The 17,893-nt window shown below is 37.3% G+C and overlaps 3 protein-coding genes and 1 pseudogene across 10 annotated transcripts in view; 1 reads left to right on the forward strand and 3 right to left on the reverse strand.

Annotated features, from left to right (window-relative positions):
• The window catches only part of LOC132697354 (ATP-binding cassette sub-family C member 4-like), a 13,503-nt gene extending 9,920 nt beyond the window's left edge, over nucleotides 1–3,583 (forward strand). For 4 of the 5 annotated variants that reach the window (XM_060662784.1, XM_060662782.1, XM_060662783.1 and 1 more), the window contains exons 6-12: nucleotides 33–1,355; nucleotides 1,410–1,848; nucleotides 1,902–2,052; nucleotides 2,102–2,332; nucleotides 2,391–2,902; nucleotides 2,990–3,427; nucleotides 3,482–3,583. In XM_060662784.1, the coding sequence (XP_060518767.1) occupies nucleotides 33–1,355; nucleotides 1,410–1,848; nucleotides 1,902–2,052; nucleotides 2,102–2,332; nucleotides 2,391–2,902; nucleotides 2,990–3,427; nucleotides 3,482–3,517 (3,130 nt within the window). In that variant the 3' untranslated portion in view covers nucleotides 3,518–3,583. Of the gene's footprint in view, nucleotides 1–32; nucleotides 1,356–1,409; nucleotides 1,849–1,901; nucleotides 2,053–2,101; nucleotides 2,333–2,390; nucleotides 2,903–2,970; nucleotides 3,428–3,481 lie in introns of those variants that run through there. The other variant, XM_060662787.1, reaches the window with a different exon arrangement.
• LOC132697355 (probable multidrug resistance-associated protein lethal(2)03659) lies at nucleotides 3,583–12,418 on the reverse strand. Of its 4 annotated transcripts, XM_060662790.1 has the most exons (13): nucleotides 12,212–12,418; nucleotides 12,000–12,064; nucleotides 11,731–11,943; nucleotides 10,467–10,570; nucleotides 9,751–10,415; nucleotides 9,544–9,700; nucleotides 5,659–6,912; nucleotides 5,268–5,604; nucleotides 5,057–5,207; nucleotides 4,764–4,994; nucleotides 4,205–4,716; nucleotides 3,714–4,148; nucleotides 3,583–3,664 (listed from the first exon to the last, which is right to left on the reverse strand). In XM_060662790.1, the coding sequence occupies exons 4-13, from the start codon at nucleotides 10,556–10,558 to the stop codon at nucleotides 3,641–3,643; spliced, it is 3,858 nt and encodes a 1,285-aa protein (XP_060518773.1). In that variant the 5' UTR covers nucleotides 10,559–10,570; nucleotides 11,731–11,943; nucleotides 12,000–12,064; nucleotides 12,212–12,418; the 3' UTR covers nucleotides 3,583–3,640. The 4 variants fall into 4 exon arrangements, with proteins under 4 accessions (XP_060518773.1, XP_060518774.1, XP_060518772.1 ...); XM_060662791.1 differs by lacking the exon at nucleotides 12,212–12,418 and having other exon boundaries at nucleotides 11,731–11,956; nucleotides 12,000–12,017; XM_060662789.1 differs by lacking the exons at nucleotides 11,731–11,943; nucleotides 12,000–12,064.
• Nucleotides 12,419–13,311: 893 nt separating this feature from the next.
• LOC132697005 (probable multidrug resistance-associated protein lethal(2)03659) lies at nucleotides 13,312–15,389 on the reverse strand (annotated as a pseudogene).
• Nucleotides 15,390–16,411: 1,022 nt separating this feature from the next.
• LOC132697158 (ATP-binding cassette sub-family C member 4-like) lies at nucleotides 16,412–17,070 on the reverse strand. Its single transcript, XM_060662451.1, has 3 exons — nucleotides 16,946–17,070; nucleotides 16,644–16,896; nucleotides 16,412–16,584 (listed from the first exon to the last, which is right to left on the reverse strand). Exons 1-3 carry the CDS (start codon nucleotides 17,060–17,062, stop codon nucleotides 16,412–16,414), a joined length of 543 nt encoding a protein of 180 aa, XP_060518434.1. The 5' UTR covers nucleotides 17,063–17,070.
• Nucleotides 17,071–17,893: the final 823 nt, after the last annotated feature.

The raw sequence follows: 17,893 nt of genomic DNA on the forward strand, positions 1-17,893 counted from the left end.
AACTTTTCTACACGAATACCCTAAAATTTCAGCAAAGAAATTCAGCAAATAAAAAAAACGTCCATTATCAGAGGAATAAACATGTCATTTACGCTGTTCTTGACAAGAACGTCCATATATATTTGCATATTAACCTACTACTTAACTGGAAACGCTCTCACAGCGCAATATGTTTACGTCATCACCTCCTTCTACCACATTCTGCAAAAGACTTTAACAATAGGTTTCCCACAGGGCGCCATGCAGATGGCAGAATCGTGCATATCAGTTAAACGGATAAAGCAGTTCTTGCTATTTCAAGAAGTAGAATCACTAAACGTTCAGAAATTAGCAACAAATGATTTCCAAAAGGAAAAGTTCTCAGCTAATGGAGTCATACCGCAGAAATCAGTCGGCATCCATTTAAAAAATGTAGCCATTAAATGGGTATCTTCAAGTAATGAATACAATCTAGAACACGTGAATTTGGTCGTTAATTCTCACGAGTTAGGAGTTGTAATTGGCCCTGTGGGTAGTGGAAAAACAACTCTACTACATGCAATCCTACGAGAATTACCTGCTAGTTCTGGGACAGTGGAAATCCATGGAAAAGTTTCTTACGCTTCGCAAGAGCCCTGGTTGTTTGTTGGTAGTGTTCGTCAAAATATTACCTTCGGTGATGAGTTCGACGCCAAAAGATATCAGGAAGTCGTAAGAGTATGCGCGTTAGAAAGAGACTTTAGGTTGTTTCCTTATGGCGATCGTACTCTCGTTGGAGAACGTGGTGTGTCTTTGAGTGGCGGACAAAGAGCTCGAATTAACTTGGCTCGAGCAGTCTATAAGAAGGCCGATATCTATCTGCTCGACGACCCGTTATCGGCTGTAGATACCCACGTAGGGAAACACATATTCGAGGAATGCATTACCGGGTACCTTAAGGATAAATGTGTCGTCCTGGTTACACATCAGTTGCAATATTTAAAAGATGTAAACAAAATCTACCTGCTTGGGGGTGGTACAGTAGAAAAATCTGGCTCCTATCAACAGATTCAAGAGTCGACTGAAGGATTTGCCAAGCTTCTGAACGAACTCAACAAGGATGAGGAATCAGAAGGTTCTGAAACTGAAAATCAAGAGATACTAGATAACAATGACAGCAAACCGAGGAGGCGATCAACGAAAAAACGCTCGATTTCAAAAACTACCAAGGATCCCATAATTGCTAAGGAAAGCAAAGGCGAGGGAAAGATATCCGTTAAGGTTTATCAGTCGTATTTCTACGCCGGAGGGAACACTTTCAGAATATTTTTGTTTTTTGCTCTATTTATAATAGCTCAGATTTTCTGCAGTTTCACGGATTACTATTTATCCTACTGGTAAGTGGTGAGACTTTAAAAAAATTACAGCCTTAAGCAATTTATTATTTTAAGGGTCAATATGGAGCAGATGAAAAGGGAAAATGGCGTAGCAATAATGAAGACGGAAAATTCGTTGAATGAAACCGCCATAGACAATATAGTTCCTTATGATGATCTCATTTTTGTTAATGATACATTTACACGTCCGGTTCGCTCCAACACTGCCTTACAGACATTCTGGATGACTTATATGTCCGAAGACGTTATTTTAACGACATATTCCTGTTTGATAGCATTTATGATAGTGGCTACTCTTACGAGGTCCTTATTTTTTTACAATTTTTGCATGAGAGCGTCCACGCAGCTGCATAAAAATATGTTTGATAAAATCGTTTACGCAACAATGAGGTTCTTTAATACTAACCCTTCCGGGAGAATTTTGAACCGCTTTGCAATGGATATGAATCAAGTAGATGAGCTCTTGCCGTTGAGTATGTTGGATGCACTGCAGGTTTACTTTTTCTACTCTAGCTTTCACCATTTTATTCTACATTGTTATTCCAGAATGCACATCTGGTTGTCGCAATAACGGCAGTGGTGGCGTCTGTTAATCCCTGGATGTTGTTACCGACTGTGATAATATTATCAATATTCTATTTTCTTAGAGTGGTGTATCTCGCGACTAGTAGAGATATCAAACGCTTGGAGGGAATCAGTATGATATTCATATTGTAAAAACTTGTAGCATCATCAGTTGATTTCAGCGAGAAGCCCGGTTTATTCTCACCTTACGGCCACACTACAAGGAGTGACAACAATTAGGGCCTTCGGTGCTGAAGAGATTCTTACGAAGGAATTCGATAACTATCAAAATGAAAACAGCTCGGCGTATTTTACCTTTACCGCACTCGGAAGGTCTTTTGGCATGACTTTGGATATGCATTGTGTTGTATTCGTAGCCTTAGTCACCCTGAGCTTCTTGTTTTTTGACGCTAGTACGCTTTTTTAAGGTTATTGTTGAATGTATTCCATTACGACTTTTGATTTTTTTAGAAACGTTGGGCGGAAACGTCGGTCTTGCCATTACGCAGTCAATAACCTTGACTGGCATGTTTCAATGGGGTATGAGACAATGGAGCGAACTGGAAAATACAATGACATGCGTGGAACGAATAAAAGAATATGCTGACATAGAACCAGAGAAGGATGTCGAAACAAAAGAACCTCCTAAAAATTGGCCCGAAGAAGGCAACGTAACGTTCGAAAATTTGTCCCTGCGATATGCAGCAGATGAACCGAATGTATTGAAAAATTTATCTTTGAATATTCGGTGTAGGGAAAAAGTTGGAATTGTGGGAAGAACGGGTGCAGGAAAGTCTTCTATTATCGCTGCTTTATTTAGATTGGCCGAGAACGAAGGAACAATTGTTATCGATAATGTGGATACAAAATATGTACCATTGCATAGGCTTAGGTCCAGTATTTCTATTATCCCGCAGGAACCTGTACTGTTTTCCGGAACCATGAGGAAAAATTTAGACCCCTTTGACGAATATAGCGATGAGGTAAGATGATTTATTACTGTTGTGGATCAAGAACTTGGGGATGTTTCGGACAATCGTTTGGTTGCTAGTTGAAGTTTCATTTTGAAGATATTGTGGAATGCATTAGACGAAGTGGAACTTAAATCGGTCGTATCAGACTTGCCGCAAGGTTTAGAGAGCAGGATGTCTGAAGGAGGATCGAATTTTAGCGTCGGGCAGAGGCAACTAGTTTGTCTTGCTCGAGCCATAGCTCGCAACAACAGAATTCTTGTACTGGACGAGGCTACCGCCAATGTTGACCCGCATACGGATTCCTTAATTCAATCAACCATTCGGAGAAAATTCCACAACTGTACAGTATTAACCGTAGCCCATCGACTCCATACCATCATGGATTCAGATAAGGTCTTGGTAATGGACGCTGGACGCGTAACTGAATTTGGTCGACCTTATGAACTGCTTCAAAATGGTGGGATATTTTACGAAATGGTACAGCAGACCGGCAGAGCTATGGCTGAAAACTTGACTGAAATCGCTAGGCAACAGGTATGATGCTATTTACATTAATCATAGGATAAGCAGAGCCATTTTTGTTTCTAGCTAACAAAAATAGAAGCGCAAAAAGTCAGAAATTGACGTGGGTACTTATACAAAGTACTTATATAAATAAAATATGAATGTAAATAAATAAATTATTTTGAGTAAAAATAGTTTTATTTGACAGATTTATTGGTTTAGTGAATACAAAAAAAACCATTATCATCTATCACGGGTTTCGTAGGCCTAGAAATATCAACAGTCAAACTTACAATATTATCAAACCATAACTTACTTGTTCACAAATGGTCCTCAGGTTTTGTGCCATCGTTTTTCCGGTTTGTTGAACCATATCGTAAAAGATGTTACGATTCATTAAAAGTTTGTATGGCTGTCCATATTCTACAACTTCTCCAGCATCTAATACCAGAACTTTCTCCGAATCCATAATGGTATTCAGTCTGTGCGCTATAGTCAGGACCGTACACTCAGAGAATTTTTTTCTAATAGTAGATTGTATCAAACCATCCGTATTAGGATCAACGTTGGCTGTAGCTTCATCTAATACCAATATTTTGTTATTCCTAATTATGGCTCTCGCTAGACAAAGTAATTGTCTCTGGCCTACACTAAAATTAGCTCCTCTTTCGGCCATTTTGGTTTGCATGCCATGAGGTAGATCCGATACTACACTTTTGAGTTCGACGTCTTCGAGGGCATCCCAGAGGGTCTATTAAATAAATAAACGACTAATAAATATTGATTGGAAACTATTACATACTTTACCTGATCATTAAATTCATCGAATGGATCCAAATTCTTTCTTAAAGTATCTGAGAAAAGCACAGGCTCCTGTGGAATTATTGATATGCGAGATCTGAGGGTTTTCAATGGTATGCACTTGGTATCTATATCATCGATAAAAATAGATCCACTGGTTTCAGCCAACCGAAACAGAGCAGCAACTAGGGATGATTTTCCGGCACCAGTTCTTCCCACCATGCCAACTTTTTCTTTAGCGCCCACCAAAAATGAGATTCCCTTTAAAACGTCAGCTTGGTTGTCATCGTATCTCAAACTCAGGTTACAAAACTGAATTTTGCCACTGCTGGGCCACATTTCGGATGGGTGCTGGCTTCCTTCGTCTTTTTCGGTAGTGATTTCTGAATACTGTTTAATTCTTTCCACACAAGTCATGGACACTTCAAGTTCGCTCCATTGCTTCATGCCCCATTGCAGCATGCCTGTCAGCATCACGGATTGAGTTATTGCTAAGCCGACGTCGCCGCTCAAGTTTTCTAGAAAATACGACTTTAAGTAAGAAATTGCAAGTACGCCCACTCACCGGTATTCATAACCAAAAAGCTGAAAGTTACCAAACCGATAAATACCACACAGAAAACGTCCAAGTAAAAGCCAAACGATCTGTTGGCTACTAGAAACATAAAATAAGCAGAGCTGTATCTGTTTTGATAGTAATCAAATTCTTGGTTAAGCACATTTTGGGCACCAAATGCTCGTATCGTCGTCAGGCCCTGCAGAGATGCAGTAAAATGAGAGTAAACAGGACTTCTCACTGTAAAAAGTATAGGTTCCCATAATATTATTCTCGAAGCGATGGTGGTTAAAAGTCCTTACTGATTGCTTCGAGGCGTTTAATGTCCCTGCTAGTTGCTAAGAAAATCGTTCTGACGGCATAAAATATGGCTAATACAATAAGAGCGGGCAACAGCATCCACGGGTTAATCGAAGTTACTACAATGGTTATTGCGCAACCGTTTAAGCCAACCTAAAACCAACGTTGACTAGAAAGGAATGTGAATTCATCCGTACGATGAGTTTAATGCACCTGTATCGTATCCAGAAAAGTTATGGGCAAAATTTCATCCACTTGATTCATATCTTTCGAGAATCTGTTCAGAATTCTTCCAGAAGGATTTACATTGAAGAAGCGCATCGTAGCGCGAACGATTTTGTTAAACATTTCATTGTGAAGCGTTACGGAAGCGATCATGCAGATTCTGTAAAACCATAACGATCTAGATATAGTCAGCACTATCACCGCAGAAATCAGCATAGTATAGACTGCGAGACGTTGCACTGGTGTTAGAGGTGGTAACCAAAATTTGGGTGATAGTATGTTTATTCCAGCGGTTGGTTCTTCCTTCAACTGTTCTCCGTTGACCCTAAAAATAACAGCGTGTGGTCCATTCTAAGAGTGCCTTTGCGGGGCGATTTACCACCAAGTTAAATAATAATCACAGAGGCTTCCAAAAGTTTGAGCAACGATGAACGTTATAACCAGCATCACAATTGTCAACCAATGTCCACTGGCTGATATGTACGCTTTGTATATATTAAAAGAAACTGTCCCTTCTTCTTTCCCTTCTTTCTCTTCTACGGGTTCTTCATCGGTTTTTGTATCGTTGGTTGTTTGAGGTGATACCTGTAGCTTATCGATTGTGTTTTCTTCCATTCCGTCGAATTCCGTTTCTTCGAGTTTCCCTACAAACGCTTTGCCGGCATGTTGGATTTTCTCGAGCGAACCTGGGGGCCCTATTTGACCGCCCGACATGGGGTAAATTTTTTCGACTTCTCGTAAATATTGCAGTTGGTGAGTAACCAGAACTACGCATTTTTCTTTCAGGTACCCAGTTATACATTTTTCAAACAGCTGCCTCCCAACTTGAGCGTCCACAGCCGACAACGGGTCGTCCAACAAGTAAATGTCGGCGTCTTTGTAAACGGCTCGAGCAAGATTGATGCGAGCTCGTTGACCACCGCTTAAAGCCACGCCCCGTTCTCCCACAAGCGTTCGATCTCCATACGGCATTAGATCGAAGTCTCTCTCCAATGCACATACCCTTATCACGTCTTCGTATCTTTTTGTTTTAAACTCTTCTCCGAAGAGAATGTTCTGGCGAATACTTCCGCTGAATAGCCAAGGTTCTTGTGAAGCGTATGAAATAACTCCATTCACTTTTATAGCCCCTGCATTTGGCGTGAGTTCTTTTAATATTACATGAAGGAGCGTGGATTTTCCGCATCCGACGGGACCGATTACCACCGCTAATTCTTTCCGTCCAACTTGCATCGTAATATCTTCTACATTAAAATCTGTCTGGGATTTGTTCCATTTTGCAGATACGTTTTCTAATTTGATTCCATTATCTTCGCCAGTGATGGCTTTAAATCGCGATTGTTCATTTGTCAAATTTTCGACCTCATCATACAACAAAAACTCTCTTATTCTCTTAACCGATATATCGGATTCTGCCAGCTGAGCGACGCCTTGTGGAAACGACATCGTGACGGCTATCTTCAAAATATCATAAAACGATGTCACAACAAATACGTATTGGGCATTTAGAATGTTTCCAGTTGCCACATACGTCAATACGCAAAGATAAATGGCAGTTCTATTAAGAAACAAGTTGAATGACATCATAATGGCCCTAATAATAGAGATATTTTTGATCTGTTCGATTTCTTGCCTAGAAATGTGTTATAGGTAATAATGAATAGTGCAGATTGTACTGGGTGGGCACTTTATTAGGGGTCTGTACCTTTTCACGGAAACTACTAATTTTAGAAAAAAGAAATTAAACAAAAGTTTTATGGTTTAAATTAAAATGTGAAATTATTTAGTTTTTATATATACAGGGTGTCCAATAAGTGCTGAACCGACATTAGTTTTAAAATTTTAAACCGAACACCGTATGTATTTTAATATTTTTAGAATCCTTGCCAAAAATAAAGGTAACTTTTATAGAAACTTTTTGTGTAGTTGAGACATAAATTGAGATTATATATTTTTTTATACAAAATTATGTTCTTAGTAAATATGGTCTTCCATGGCTAGCAGTAATGACTACTTGATCTAGTGATCTACGAAAAGTCCAGCTCTGGCTCTCAGTGAGTATCAAAGAAAGTTTCCTCTAAGGCGGATTCCAGAGAAGACGCCATTTCGAAAAATTTATGCAAAGTTTAGGCAAGCCTAGGTAGCCTTCTAACAGAGAATCAGTTGAGAATATGCCAGAATCGTCCACTCGTCAAGCCGCGTTGGAGTTGTATCTTAAAAGAGCTGGCCTCAGAAATTGTTTAAAACTAAATAAGCGAAAAGCATTTAAGTTTTTACAGTCCAATATCCAGAGGAATGGGACTATGACGCACGATTACACTACTGCAATATTTTAATGGACATGCATTTAGCTGATAACGCCTGGCGTTTGGACCGATGAGTCGATTTTTCATTCAAAAGCCCCAATTTTTAATCTGAAAAATACACATTACTTTAGTGATGAAAATCAGAAAAGGGTGTTGGAAGTAACACGACGAGATAGACGATCTGTGAAATTGTGGTGCGGAATATACCGATCAAAGGTTATAGGGTCAATTTTCTTTAAAGAAAACTTAAACTCTAGAGGATATTTAAATATTCGAAGAAATGAAATACAGCTATTAATAGTAAATGAAATACCGGCTTGTAAACCTGCTCAATTAATATGGCAGCAAATTGGCCCTCCGTACTACCGGAGAAACGATATCATTGAATTTTTGAATCAAAATTGCAATCTTTGGATATGACAAAATGGAAACATCTGGTGGCCACCTCGAAGGCCAGATGTTACCCCACTGGATTTTTTTTATGGGGAACAATTAAATATATGGTTTATAAAGATGCACTACGGTACGGTAAATGAGAAGCTGTAATCCAACTAAATAACACCGATTTTGTTTCTACAAGATCGCTACATGATCTATTAAAATCAAAAGTACTGTCAAGAAATTCTAAAATCAAAATATACAGAACAGTAAAAAGACCGGTAATAACTTACGGCTCGGAAACCTGGACCATCACAAGGCAGAATGAAGCACTGCTAAGTTGCTTTGAGCGAAAATCTTTGGAGTATATATGGACCTACAGTGGATGAGGAAACAGGGCAATACCGAATTAGAACCAACGATGAACTGGAAAACTTGTACAGCGAGCCATCCATCATAAATATTATTAAAGCACACAGGCTACGATGTGGTTAGGACATGTCCAGAGATCCCAAAATGAACGTCTTATTAGACGTATTTGGGCGAAAATCCTTCCGGAAAAAGGCCTCTAGGGAGACCTAGACTAAGATGGAGAGACAATATTACCAATGACCTGCACACCCTGGGTGTAGAGAATTGGAGAGAGGAGGTCACGGACAGAGGCAAGTGGAGGCAGGTAGTACTTGCAGCAAAGACCCACAAAGGGTTGTGAGCTACAGAAGAAGAAGAATAAAAAGATTTTGTTTCTAATGCGATAAACCATGTAGAGGTTGCATTATTCAAAATGGTGGACATGTTGAAAACTTACTGTAGATTTTCTATTTTGTTTTACTTTAGTTTCTACTTTAATTGTTACAGTTACTGTTGTTTGTTGCTTCTACTTGTTACTGTTACTTGTTTAAATTTTTAAAATTCTATCATAATTATACATATTATTTTACACCGTTGACGTTTTAATTTCCTAAACCTATAATATCTATATTAGCTTATCTACAAAAAAGACCCATTGCAAAGATCCTTAAAATTAATTAAAAAATGCATTTTTAAAATTTTTTAAAATAATTAGGTGTCAGTATTTCGTAAATCATTAGACTTAGGTTATACCAAATTATAGGTATTTTGACCCGCTTTGGACAAAAAAAAAATATGGGCGTCTCACTAAAAAAAAACGAATACTGCAAGTTGAAATTTAAAAAAGTTGTGTTTAATTTAAGACACCCTGTATAGTTTTAAAATACCTAGTCAGGGCAGATCATTAGAAGGAAGTCTTCTAAACATGTGATTAAAATTTGATCAAGTAGTCATTACTGCCAGCCGTGGAAGATTATATTTACTAAGAACATAATTTTGCATAAAGAAATATATAATCTCAATTTCTGTATAAACTACACAAAATTTGAATAGGTAGTTTCTATAAAAGTTTTATAAAGTTACCTAAAAAAAAAATAATTTTAAAATTTAATTTAAACTTAATATTATAATTAAAACTTTTGTATAAACTTTTTTTTTCTAAAATCAGTAGCTCCCGAGAAAAGATACAGGCCCCTAATAAAGTGCTCACGCCGTACATTTGCAATTACCTTCGTGTGAATTCTACCAGCTTAGCAAATGGTTGCTCCCAGGTGTAGAATTTGATCACTTGCATGTCCGTAATTATTTCGTTCATAACCCTTATACGCTCGTCAGTTTTGAGGGCTGTTTTCAATCGGTAAACTGACGTCCTCTTACCCATCCACACTATAAACCGATTACTATTAACTTATTGACCACGTCATGGTTATACTCGCTTTGGAATGGAATAAAAAACAATAGCAACAGCACTCCGGCTAATCCGGACGGCCCAACGTACAGGTACAGCAATACGAGAACTATGATAGTTTCCATTGGCGCCAGCCACAGGTTGTGGATATATGTCGTGGTGAGTTCAAATCTACCTACGTCGTTAGTGATTAAATTGACCATTTGACCCACCGTGGTCCCCGTCATGGCCGATTTGCTTAGTCGAAGCGCTTTTCTATAAACTAGGGTTGACGTTGCGACCCTGATCTTCATTCCCAAATGGAATAGGTTGAGCATATAGTAGGTATGTTGGAAAACCGCTGTTATTAGGGACGAAGCTACTATCACGAACGCGTAAATGTAAGCTTCGTTTTTGCTAACGGCGGAATTTTTGTCGTAATACTTTAGCAATTGCGCTAAAGCTAAGGGTTGGGCCAATTTGACTAGGAGTTCGATTATCAGTAAGAAGAATCCTAAAATTGCCAGTTCTTTTGCGAAGACGTTATAAAGCGCTTTCCACAGTGACGGATGTTTTTTCGTTCTCATTTCTCTGTTCCATTCCGTCTCGAGTTTGTTTCCGAGAATTGTCGAATGATGGGCTTCTAGGGTGGGAAAAAGGTCGTTTTCTGTCAATTCTCGTTTAAAACCTTCTCGAAATAAAGAAAACAAATACCTGCGACAAAGAACAACTATATCGACGTGACGAAATCGGTGATCCACTTACGTGAAAAATAATTTGGAAAATATATTGGCTGCTGCGTAAGGATGTTGGGCGTACTTGTTTGCCTTCGTCTTCGTGTTTTTGTAGTCCTCCATCTCTTCACGATTCTGGAAAAGGATCATTTGACACCTTTATATTCGGTATTTTGAAATACTACCTAGAAGTGATGGTTTAATTTTATAAACTGATATTGAAACATTTCGGTAATGTCTATACATTAAACATTCCAGAATTATTCAGATAAGTTAAAGAATAAAATTTTTCATTTCACGCGCGTAGTTTTTGTCAGTCGGTTGACATTCTGACTTTTCTCTGATAAAAAATGCTAATTTTAGCTAAACCCATCAAACTCACAAATTGAATGTGAATTGAATATATAATTTATTCTCTGTAGTTTTAATTTAACATAATAATCATATGCTATGTATTTAGATTGTTCTTGGATTTTTTTGTTCAAAATACTGTAGATATCTTCGCATTGTCTAATTTTTCATATATATTTGAAGTTATGACTTATCCAGCTCTAATCCATTTTAAGAAAGAGTTGTGTATCTTATTTAAAATTAATTGTGTTTGTTTTTAATTTCGCTAGCTTGCTTTCATATTTTATTAATAATTTTTTTTATATTTTATATTTTTATATATTCAATATTTTTATATATAACTTAATATTAATATTCCTATATTTTTTATATATATTTCTATACTCTCAAAATTTTGATCCCACAGATCCAGCCGGTTGGCACGTTTACTTTTTTTTGTATACTCGGCGAGTTTATCTGTCAAAAAAAATGTAACAAAAAATTTGCATAAAATTTTGCGTAAAAAATTTAATACAGTGCTGCAGAACGCTTGAAATGTTGACAACGGCATATGGTGACTCTACTTTGAGCAAATAAAAATGTTTATAAGTCGTACAAGCTGTTTCAAGATGGCCGATGAACGCACCAGTGGTATCGAATCACTATTAAAGAAGTAGCTGAACCCGTCGGCATCTCTATTGGCTGGCGCCATGCAATTATTTCCGTAGTTTTGAGCATGAAACGTGTAGCAGCAAAATTTGTGCCGTAATTGCTTAATTTTGATCACAGGGATCGTCGAAGGAGCGTCGCTCAAGAGCTGTTAAACGACGTCAAAACCAAAGGCCAGTCGTCCAAATGAAAACCCCAGAATCGCCCGAAAACAGCACGTCAAGTTCGATTAAATGTCAAAGTTATGCTTACTGTTTTTTTTCATTATCGTGGCGTAGTACCTCAAGAGTTCTTACCACAAAGTCGTACGGTGAATAAAGAGTATTACGTTGAAGTTATGCACCGTTTTCGAGAAGCAATACGAAAACGTCCGGAACTATGGGAAAATAATTCATGGATTTAGCATCACAATAAATCACCTGCTCACTCATCGTGGCTTGTGTGTGTCTAACTTTTTGCCCAAAAAGAAAACCAGAAGTCTCAGTCACCATATTCAGCGGATATGGCACCTATTAATGAATACTTTATGACAAAACTTAAAAATCACCTTACTTTTTGAACACACCTTGTAATCCCGCCAAGTATATTATAAATTACTGTGTCGTCGAAACTAACGCCATCTGGCATAACCTTGAACAACAAATGCTGATAATCAAAAAATGTGCTCGGAGATCAATGAGTTAATGTTGTATTACGAAAATTGTATGTATTTTTATTGACAATACCCACTTAATATGCGAGGATTTCCTACTTCTACTGAAGCTAAAGTAAACTTACCTAAGTTCGCGCCACTTCTATTTTAACGTAGACATTAACTTACAATTTCATAATGAAACATTCCGAATTATCACATGCGGTTGATAACTGAGTATCAAAATTACATTATCAATTTGCGTGAAAGATTGGACTCTTTCATTGAAATTTTAACGTAAATATTTAAGTGTTTAAGACAATGTAATATGAATAAAATAAATAGCATCAGAAAAGCCGAATCAGATTTGCTTATTTTGAAGGTCAGTCCAAAATATACGTCGACGGTGTTGTCATGTGGATTAGTTTCTCGTTGAAATTGGGGAGGATTGGTGATCGAAATGAATATTTATATCCGATTAGGAAACCTTCGTTCACACTTGCCATCGTAACTAGTATGTATCCATTAGAAGCATAACTGTAAATAATATATAAAGTATAAGAACTGTAATTTTTTAATTTGTTGCCGAAATATATACGAGGTGTTTTTTAAGTACTAATAATATCTAATCAATAATATGAAAAGAGTAGTTTTGAATAGCTTTAGGATTTAGTATTTTTCATTTACTTTATTTTTAATGGGCCTAAGGTTCTGTAAACTCTCGCAGTAAGTAATTCTTAAAGTGTCTGAGGGATGCCTATATAAAACACTTATATAATACTTATATACTTACACAAAAAATATATAAAAATACCTTATGTCTTCTCCATTTTTCATTACAGATAGCAACAACCATACTATGGAAAAACGGAGAATTAGAGAAAATATCTGCAAAAAAATGTCTTAATAATGTTTTTATCCGCTTCAAAAAATTTCGTGAACATAAGCTATTGTTTTCTATTAAAACACTGCAATTATGACTACCCTGTACAGCCGACCTAGCCCCTGAGAAATTTAGAAGCCCCTGTTAGGAAATCCAAATCAATATAGTATTAAAAATTGTATTAAAAATGTATTTATCATTCGAGGATGTATACGCAAAAGTCAAAAACTAGTGGATGGCCAGATGACTGATTAGTCCTGATTCCTATTCAACAAATCGTATTTTAATCTGTTAAAACGATTGATTCTTAACTCTAATCTGTACTGTTATCATTAAACTTATTTTAATCTCACATTTCCCCGTTTTATTTTTATACGAGTGGAATTTTTATTTACATAAAAGACAGCATTAATAGAAGATTTTTTTTTCAAATTAATAGACATTATAATTGCACTAGTTAACCCTTGCCCGTTTGGTTAACCATATTATAAAAGAAACCTGTCGAGTCTTGAAGAAGTTCATACGGACGACCATTTCCACTACGCGTCCACCATCCATCACTAATATCTTATCCGAGTCCATTACAGTATGAAGCCTATGGGCAATAGTCAACACGGTACAGTTCAAAAACTTTTTTCTAATGGTGGTTTGAATCAGTGAATCGGTATGAGACTCAACGTTTCTGGCAATAGATCGGGCTAAGCGTATCAGCTGCCTTTGACCGACACAGAAGTTGGATCCTCCTTCAGATATCAGACTTTCCAAACCTCCGCGCGTATCAGATACCACAAGTTTTAGCTCGACTTCGCAAAGAGCATCCCACAACACCTACAAATTAACTAGTGATCAACAGTTTGTTTCAATTGCTGTATCCGTACACCGTCGCTATGTTCGTCAAAGGGACCTAAATTTTTTCTTAAGGTGCCCGAAAATAACGTCGGTTCTCTGGGTATAATGGATATGTTCGATCCTAAGCCTTCTGAGTGGAATGGATCGAGTATCTGTATTGTCAATAAATATGTTACCATCAATATGATCTAATCCGAATAAAGCTGCTATAATTGACGACTTTCCGGCACCAGCTCTACCAACAATACCAACTTTTTCTGACCCATTTATTTGAAAATTTAAGTGTTTCAGAACAGGAGGTTCCTTGAGCGAATAGTATAGGCACAAATTATCAAAAATTATAGCACCCTTCTCGGGCCAGCTTTCAGGCGGCTCCTTGGCACCTGCATCAGACTCAGGTGCTAGATCTGCATATTCCTTAATGCGCTCAACGCAAGTCATTTGGTTTTCGAGTTCGCTGCACTGAAACAAGCTCGTCAATGTTATGGACTGCGTGATAGCAAGACCCACATTTGTGCCTAGGGCTTCTAAAAAAGTACGATTATTTGATGTCTATATCACCTGACAAAATTACTTGAATCAAAAAAAAGAAAGCTCATTGTTACTAACGCAACGAATATAACACAAAGCTGTTACCATAAAATAAGCGGAAGATTTGCGATTTAGACAGTAATCAAATTCTTTTTTTAATGTGTCTCGGGCAGCGAATGCTCCAATAGTGGTAGGGCCCTGTAATATTGCTGTCAAATGGGAATAGACGGGACTTCTTGCTGAAATCGATAATATAAGTGCAAGAGAGGAAGAGTAATTTTCTTTCTTACTTGCTCCCTCAAGCCGTTTCGTATTTCTGCTTGTAGACAAATAAACAACTCTAAGCAAGTAGAAGATTAAGGTTAATATTATAGATGGTATCAACATCCACGGATTTATTGAAGCTACCACGATGGTTATGGCGACCACCATAAGACCATCCTGAAATGAAAATTACATCAAGTTCCAAATTTTATAGAATATTTTTTGTTACCTGCAACGTATCGAGTAGAGATAAGGGTAAAACTTCGCCCACCTGGTTTATGTCGGTGGAAAATCTATTAAGTATTATGACGGAAGGATTGTTATGGAAAAACTGCATTTTCGCATACATGAGTTTATCACACATGATCTTGTGCAAGTTAGCAGAGGCATTTATACAAGTTCTGTAAAACAACAGCGACCTACTCATAATTGTAACAATTACTAAAGCGATAATGGCAGAGTAAACCATTAAGCTCACATCTTCAGACATGTACGTCGTCCAAAACGTTTCTAATGTCGTTTTCACCGTCTCATTTTTCATTTCCTTGGCTTCATCCATATTAATCCTTAGAGTTAAATTGGTTCGTTAGAAGTGTTTCGTTTTGTGTGGGTTACTTACCAAAATGTTAAGTAGTATTCGGAAATACTGTAAATGGCTTGACCAAATACGAAAAGTGTGAGAATTGTAAAAAATTTTTCACAATTTCCTCCAGCACGTAAATAAAATTTGTAGACATTCCAGCTAACTTTTCCATGGACTCTACTCTCCTCGGTTATTTCTGGATTACTTTCTCGATGGTCTTCTTCACAGCTTGATTTTGGGATTTCGTGTTCATCCGGGATATCTTCCGATCGGTTTAGTTTAGAAAGCAGTTTGGTGAAATCTTTACCGGATTTTTGAATTTCTTCATAGTTTCCCGACACCCCAATTTCTCCATTTTCAAGAACGTATATTTTCTGAACCTTGGTTAAATATTGAAGTTGATGCGTCACCAGTACTAAACATTTTTCAAATATTTCTCTCCCCACGTGTGAGTCGACAGCCGCTAATGGGTCGTCTAAAAGTCTAAAAGGTAGATATCAGCATCCTTGTATACTGCTCTAGCCAAATTTATGCGAGCCCTCTGCCTTCCACCCAATGAAACACCACATTCTCCTAGAATAGTTCGATCTCCGTAAGGTAGCAGAGCGAAGTCTCTTTCCAACGAACAAACTTTAACAACTTTTTGATATTTAATAGGATCGTATTCTTCCCCAAATGTAATATTGTGGCGAATACTCTCCACAAACATCCATGGCTCTTGTGAAGCGTATGAAATTTTGCCTCTCACGTTAACTGTGCCCGTTACCGGACACAGTTCTTTCAAAATTAAATGTAGGTAGATTACCCACTGCCCACCGGTCCAATTATAGCTGCTAGCTACCCCGAAGAAACATGTACGGTGATATTACTTAGAGTGCTATCTTCAATAGTATTCAGCCATTTCGCTGAAACATTTGATAGCTCTATCTGCGCATTGCCTAATAGACTTTCAGTATTACTGATGGGCTGTACCTCGGGTAGTAGGAGAAATTTTTTGATTCGCTGAACGGATATCGACGTTTCAGCAAACTGCATAGCGCCCTGGGGAAATCTACTAGTCACGGATTTTTGCAAAATTCTGTAGAACGAGGTCAAGACGTAAACGTATTGAGTGGTAAGGCGTTTGCCGCTTAAAATGTAGACCAGTAAGCATACGTAGATTGAACTTCTAGTTAAAAACAAGCTGCAGGATAGAACAATCCTCTATTTCCTCTCTACGGAAAAAAGAGTTTAATTCTAGTAACTCAACAAGCTTTCTACTAAATTCCACCAACTTAGAAAATGGTTTTCCCACGTGTACATTTTGATGACTTGAATACCAGATATCACTTCGCTCATTATGCGAATCCTTTCGTCAGTTTTTAATGCCGTCCTCAGCCGATAGGCGGACATTTTCTTGCTCAACCAAACTAGAACGTCCATAATGAAATTTTAATGTTATGACGAAAAGTTTTTGAGACGCACTTACTTTGAAATGGTATAAAACCAATCATCACCGCTACCCCTGCTAGCCCCGTTGGTCCAACGTAAATATATAGCAGCACTAGCACGATAATCAGTTGGAGGGGAGTCATCCACAAATCTTGAATGAACAACATGGCCGCTTCAAATCTGGTCACGTCGTTCGATATCAGGTCGACCATCTGGCCTACCGTTGTCTCAGCAAAAACCGATTTATTAAGATTTAAGACTTTTTCGTAAATCAGGGCCATTGTTGCAATCTTAAACCATAGTGCTCGATATTTATTAAATGAAAGTTATTATATATACCTTAAATTTACGACCTAGCAAAGATTGTCGTAGCATGTAATTATGGATGCACAATACTGGTACAAAAGATGTGATAATTATTAGAGACGAATAGATGTAGGCATCCGTTTTAGTCATGGTAGAATCGGATTAGTAATACTCGAGCAATTTGGACAAGGCCATCGGTTGAGCTAATTTGCAAAGAAAAACAAAATAAATCACATACTAAGTGAAATGGAACTCATTACTTAATAAACTAACCAAAATCCCATGAGCGTAAACTCTTTCCAGAATACTTTGGTTAAGACTTTCCATAACGAAGGTACTTTCTCAGTGTTTAGTTGTTTTCCCCATTCAATTCTCAATTGGTTACCTAAGAGAGTAGAGTCGAGTGATTTTAATGGGATATATATATCGTTCTCGGATAATTTCTTACTGAAACCCTTTCTGAATAAAGGAATCATCCATCTAGAAAAAAATGACGCCGACGCTTCAAATATTTTGTATGGGTGAATTAAAATGACCAACCAACAATTTATTAATTTCGTTCTAGATGGCGTGTGATAGTTTTTACTTACAGGAAGAAAATTTTTGATATTAAAGTGGCGTTGGAATAAGGGTGAATGAGGGTAGTTTCTTCACTTTTCATGATTCGGTGGCGTTTTTGCAAACACTGAAATCGCACTTCATCAGTTTTTCCACTTAAATTCTAAGATAAAAATGACATCGTAACAGCTTTTTGCAATGCAGAAAAGATTGCGCGATAAATTTAATTGCTTTCAAAAAATCTTATCTACTATTTTACTTCTGATAATTCATTTCAATGCAAGATGATTACGAAGAGGTGCACATAATACCACGTTTTTTAAAGATTTGAATACTATCATAATTAGAGTTCATGATGAAATGGTTTGATTGCATTTATATTAATTTTCCTATTCTTTACACAGTCTATCCTATAATTATTTT

This window comes from Cylas formicarius, unplaced genomic scaffold, assembly GCF_029955315.1.
Source record: "Cylas formicarius isolate icCylForm1 unplaced genomic scaffold, icCylForm1.1 PGA_scaffold_1__22_contigs__length_36826433, whole genome shotgun sequence".
Taxonomy (NCBI): domain Eukaryota; kingdom Metazoa; phylum Arthropoda; class Insecta; order Coleoptera; family Brentidae; genus Cylas; species Cylas formicarius.

Coding starts and splice junctions, on each gene's coding strand:
- LOC132697158 (XM_060662451.1), bottom strand. CDS start 17,062: ATGACTAAAACGGATGCCTACATCTATTCGTCTCTAATAATTATCACA. Junction 16,897..16,945: donor TGCTAGGTCGTAAATTTAAG/GTATATATAATA, acceptor CTATGGTTTAAG/ATTGCAACAATGGCCCTGAT. Junction 16,585..16,643: donor TGGTTTTATACCATTTCAAA/GTAAGTGCGTCT, acceptor TGGACGTTCTAG/TTTGGTTGAGCAAGAAAATG.
- LOC132697355 (XM_060662788.1), bottom strand. CDS start 11,477: ATGGCGCCAGCCAATAGAGATGCCGACGGGTTCAGCTACTTCTTTAAT. Junction 10,416..10,466: donor TTTTCCAAATTATTTTTCAC/GTAAGTGGATCA, acceptor TCTTTGTCGCAG/GTATTTGTTTTCTTTATTTC. Junction 6,913..9,543: donor CTGGTAGAATTCACACGAAG/GTAATTGCAAAT, acceptor ACACATTTCTAG/GCAAGAAATCGAACAGATCA.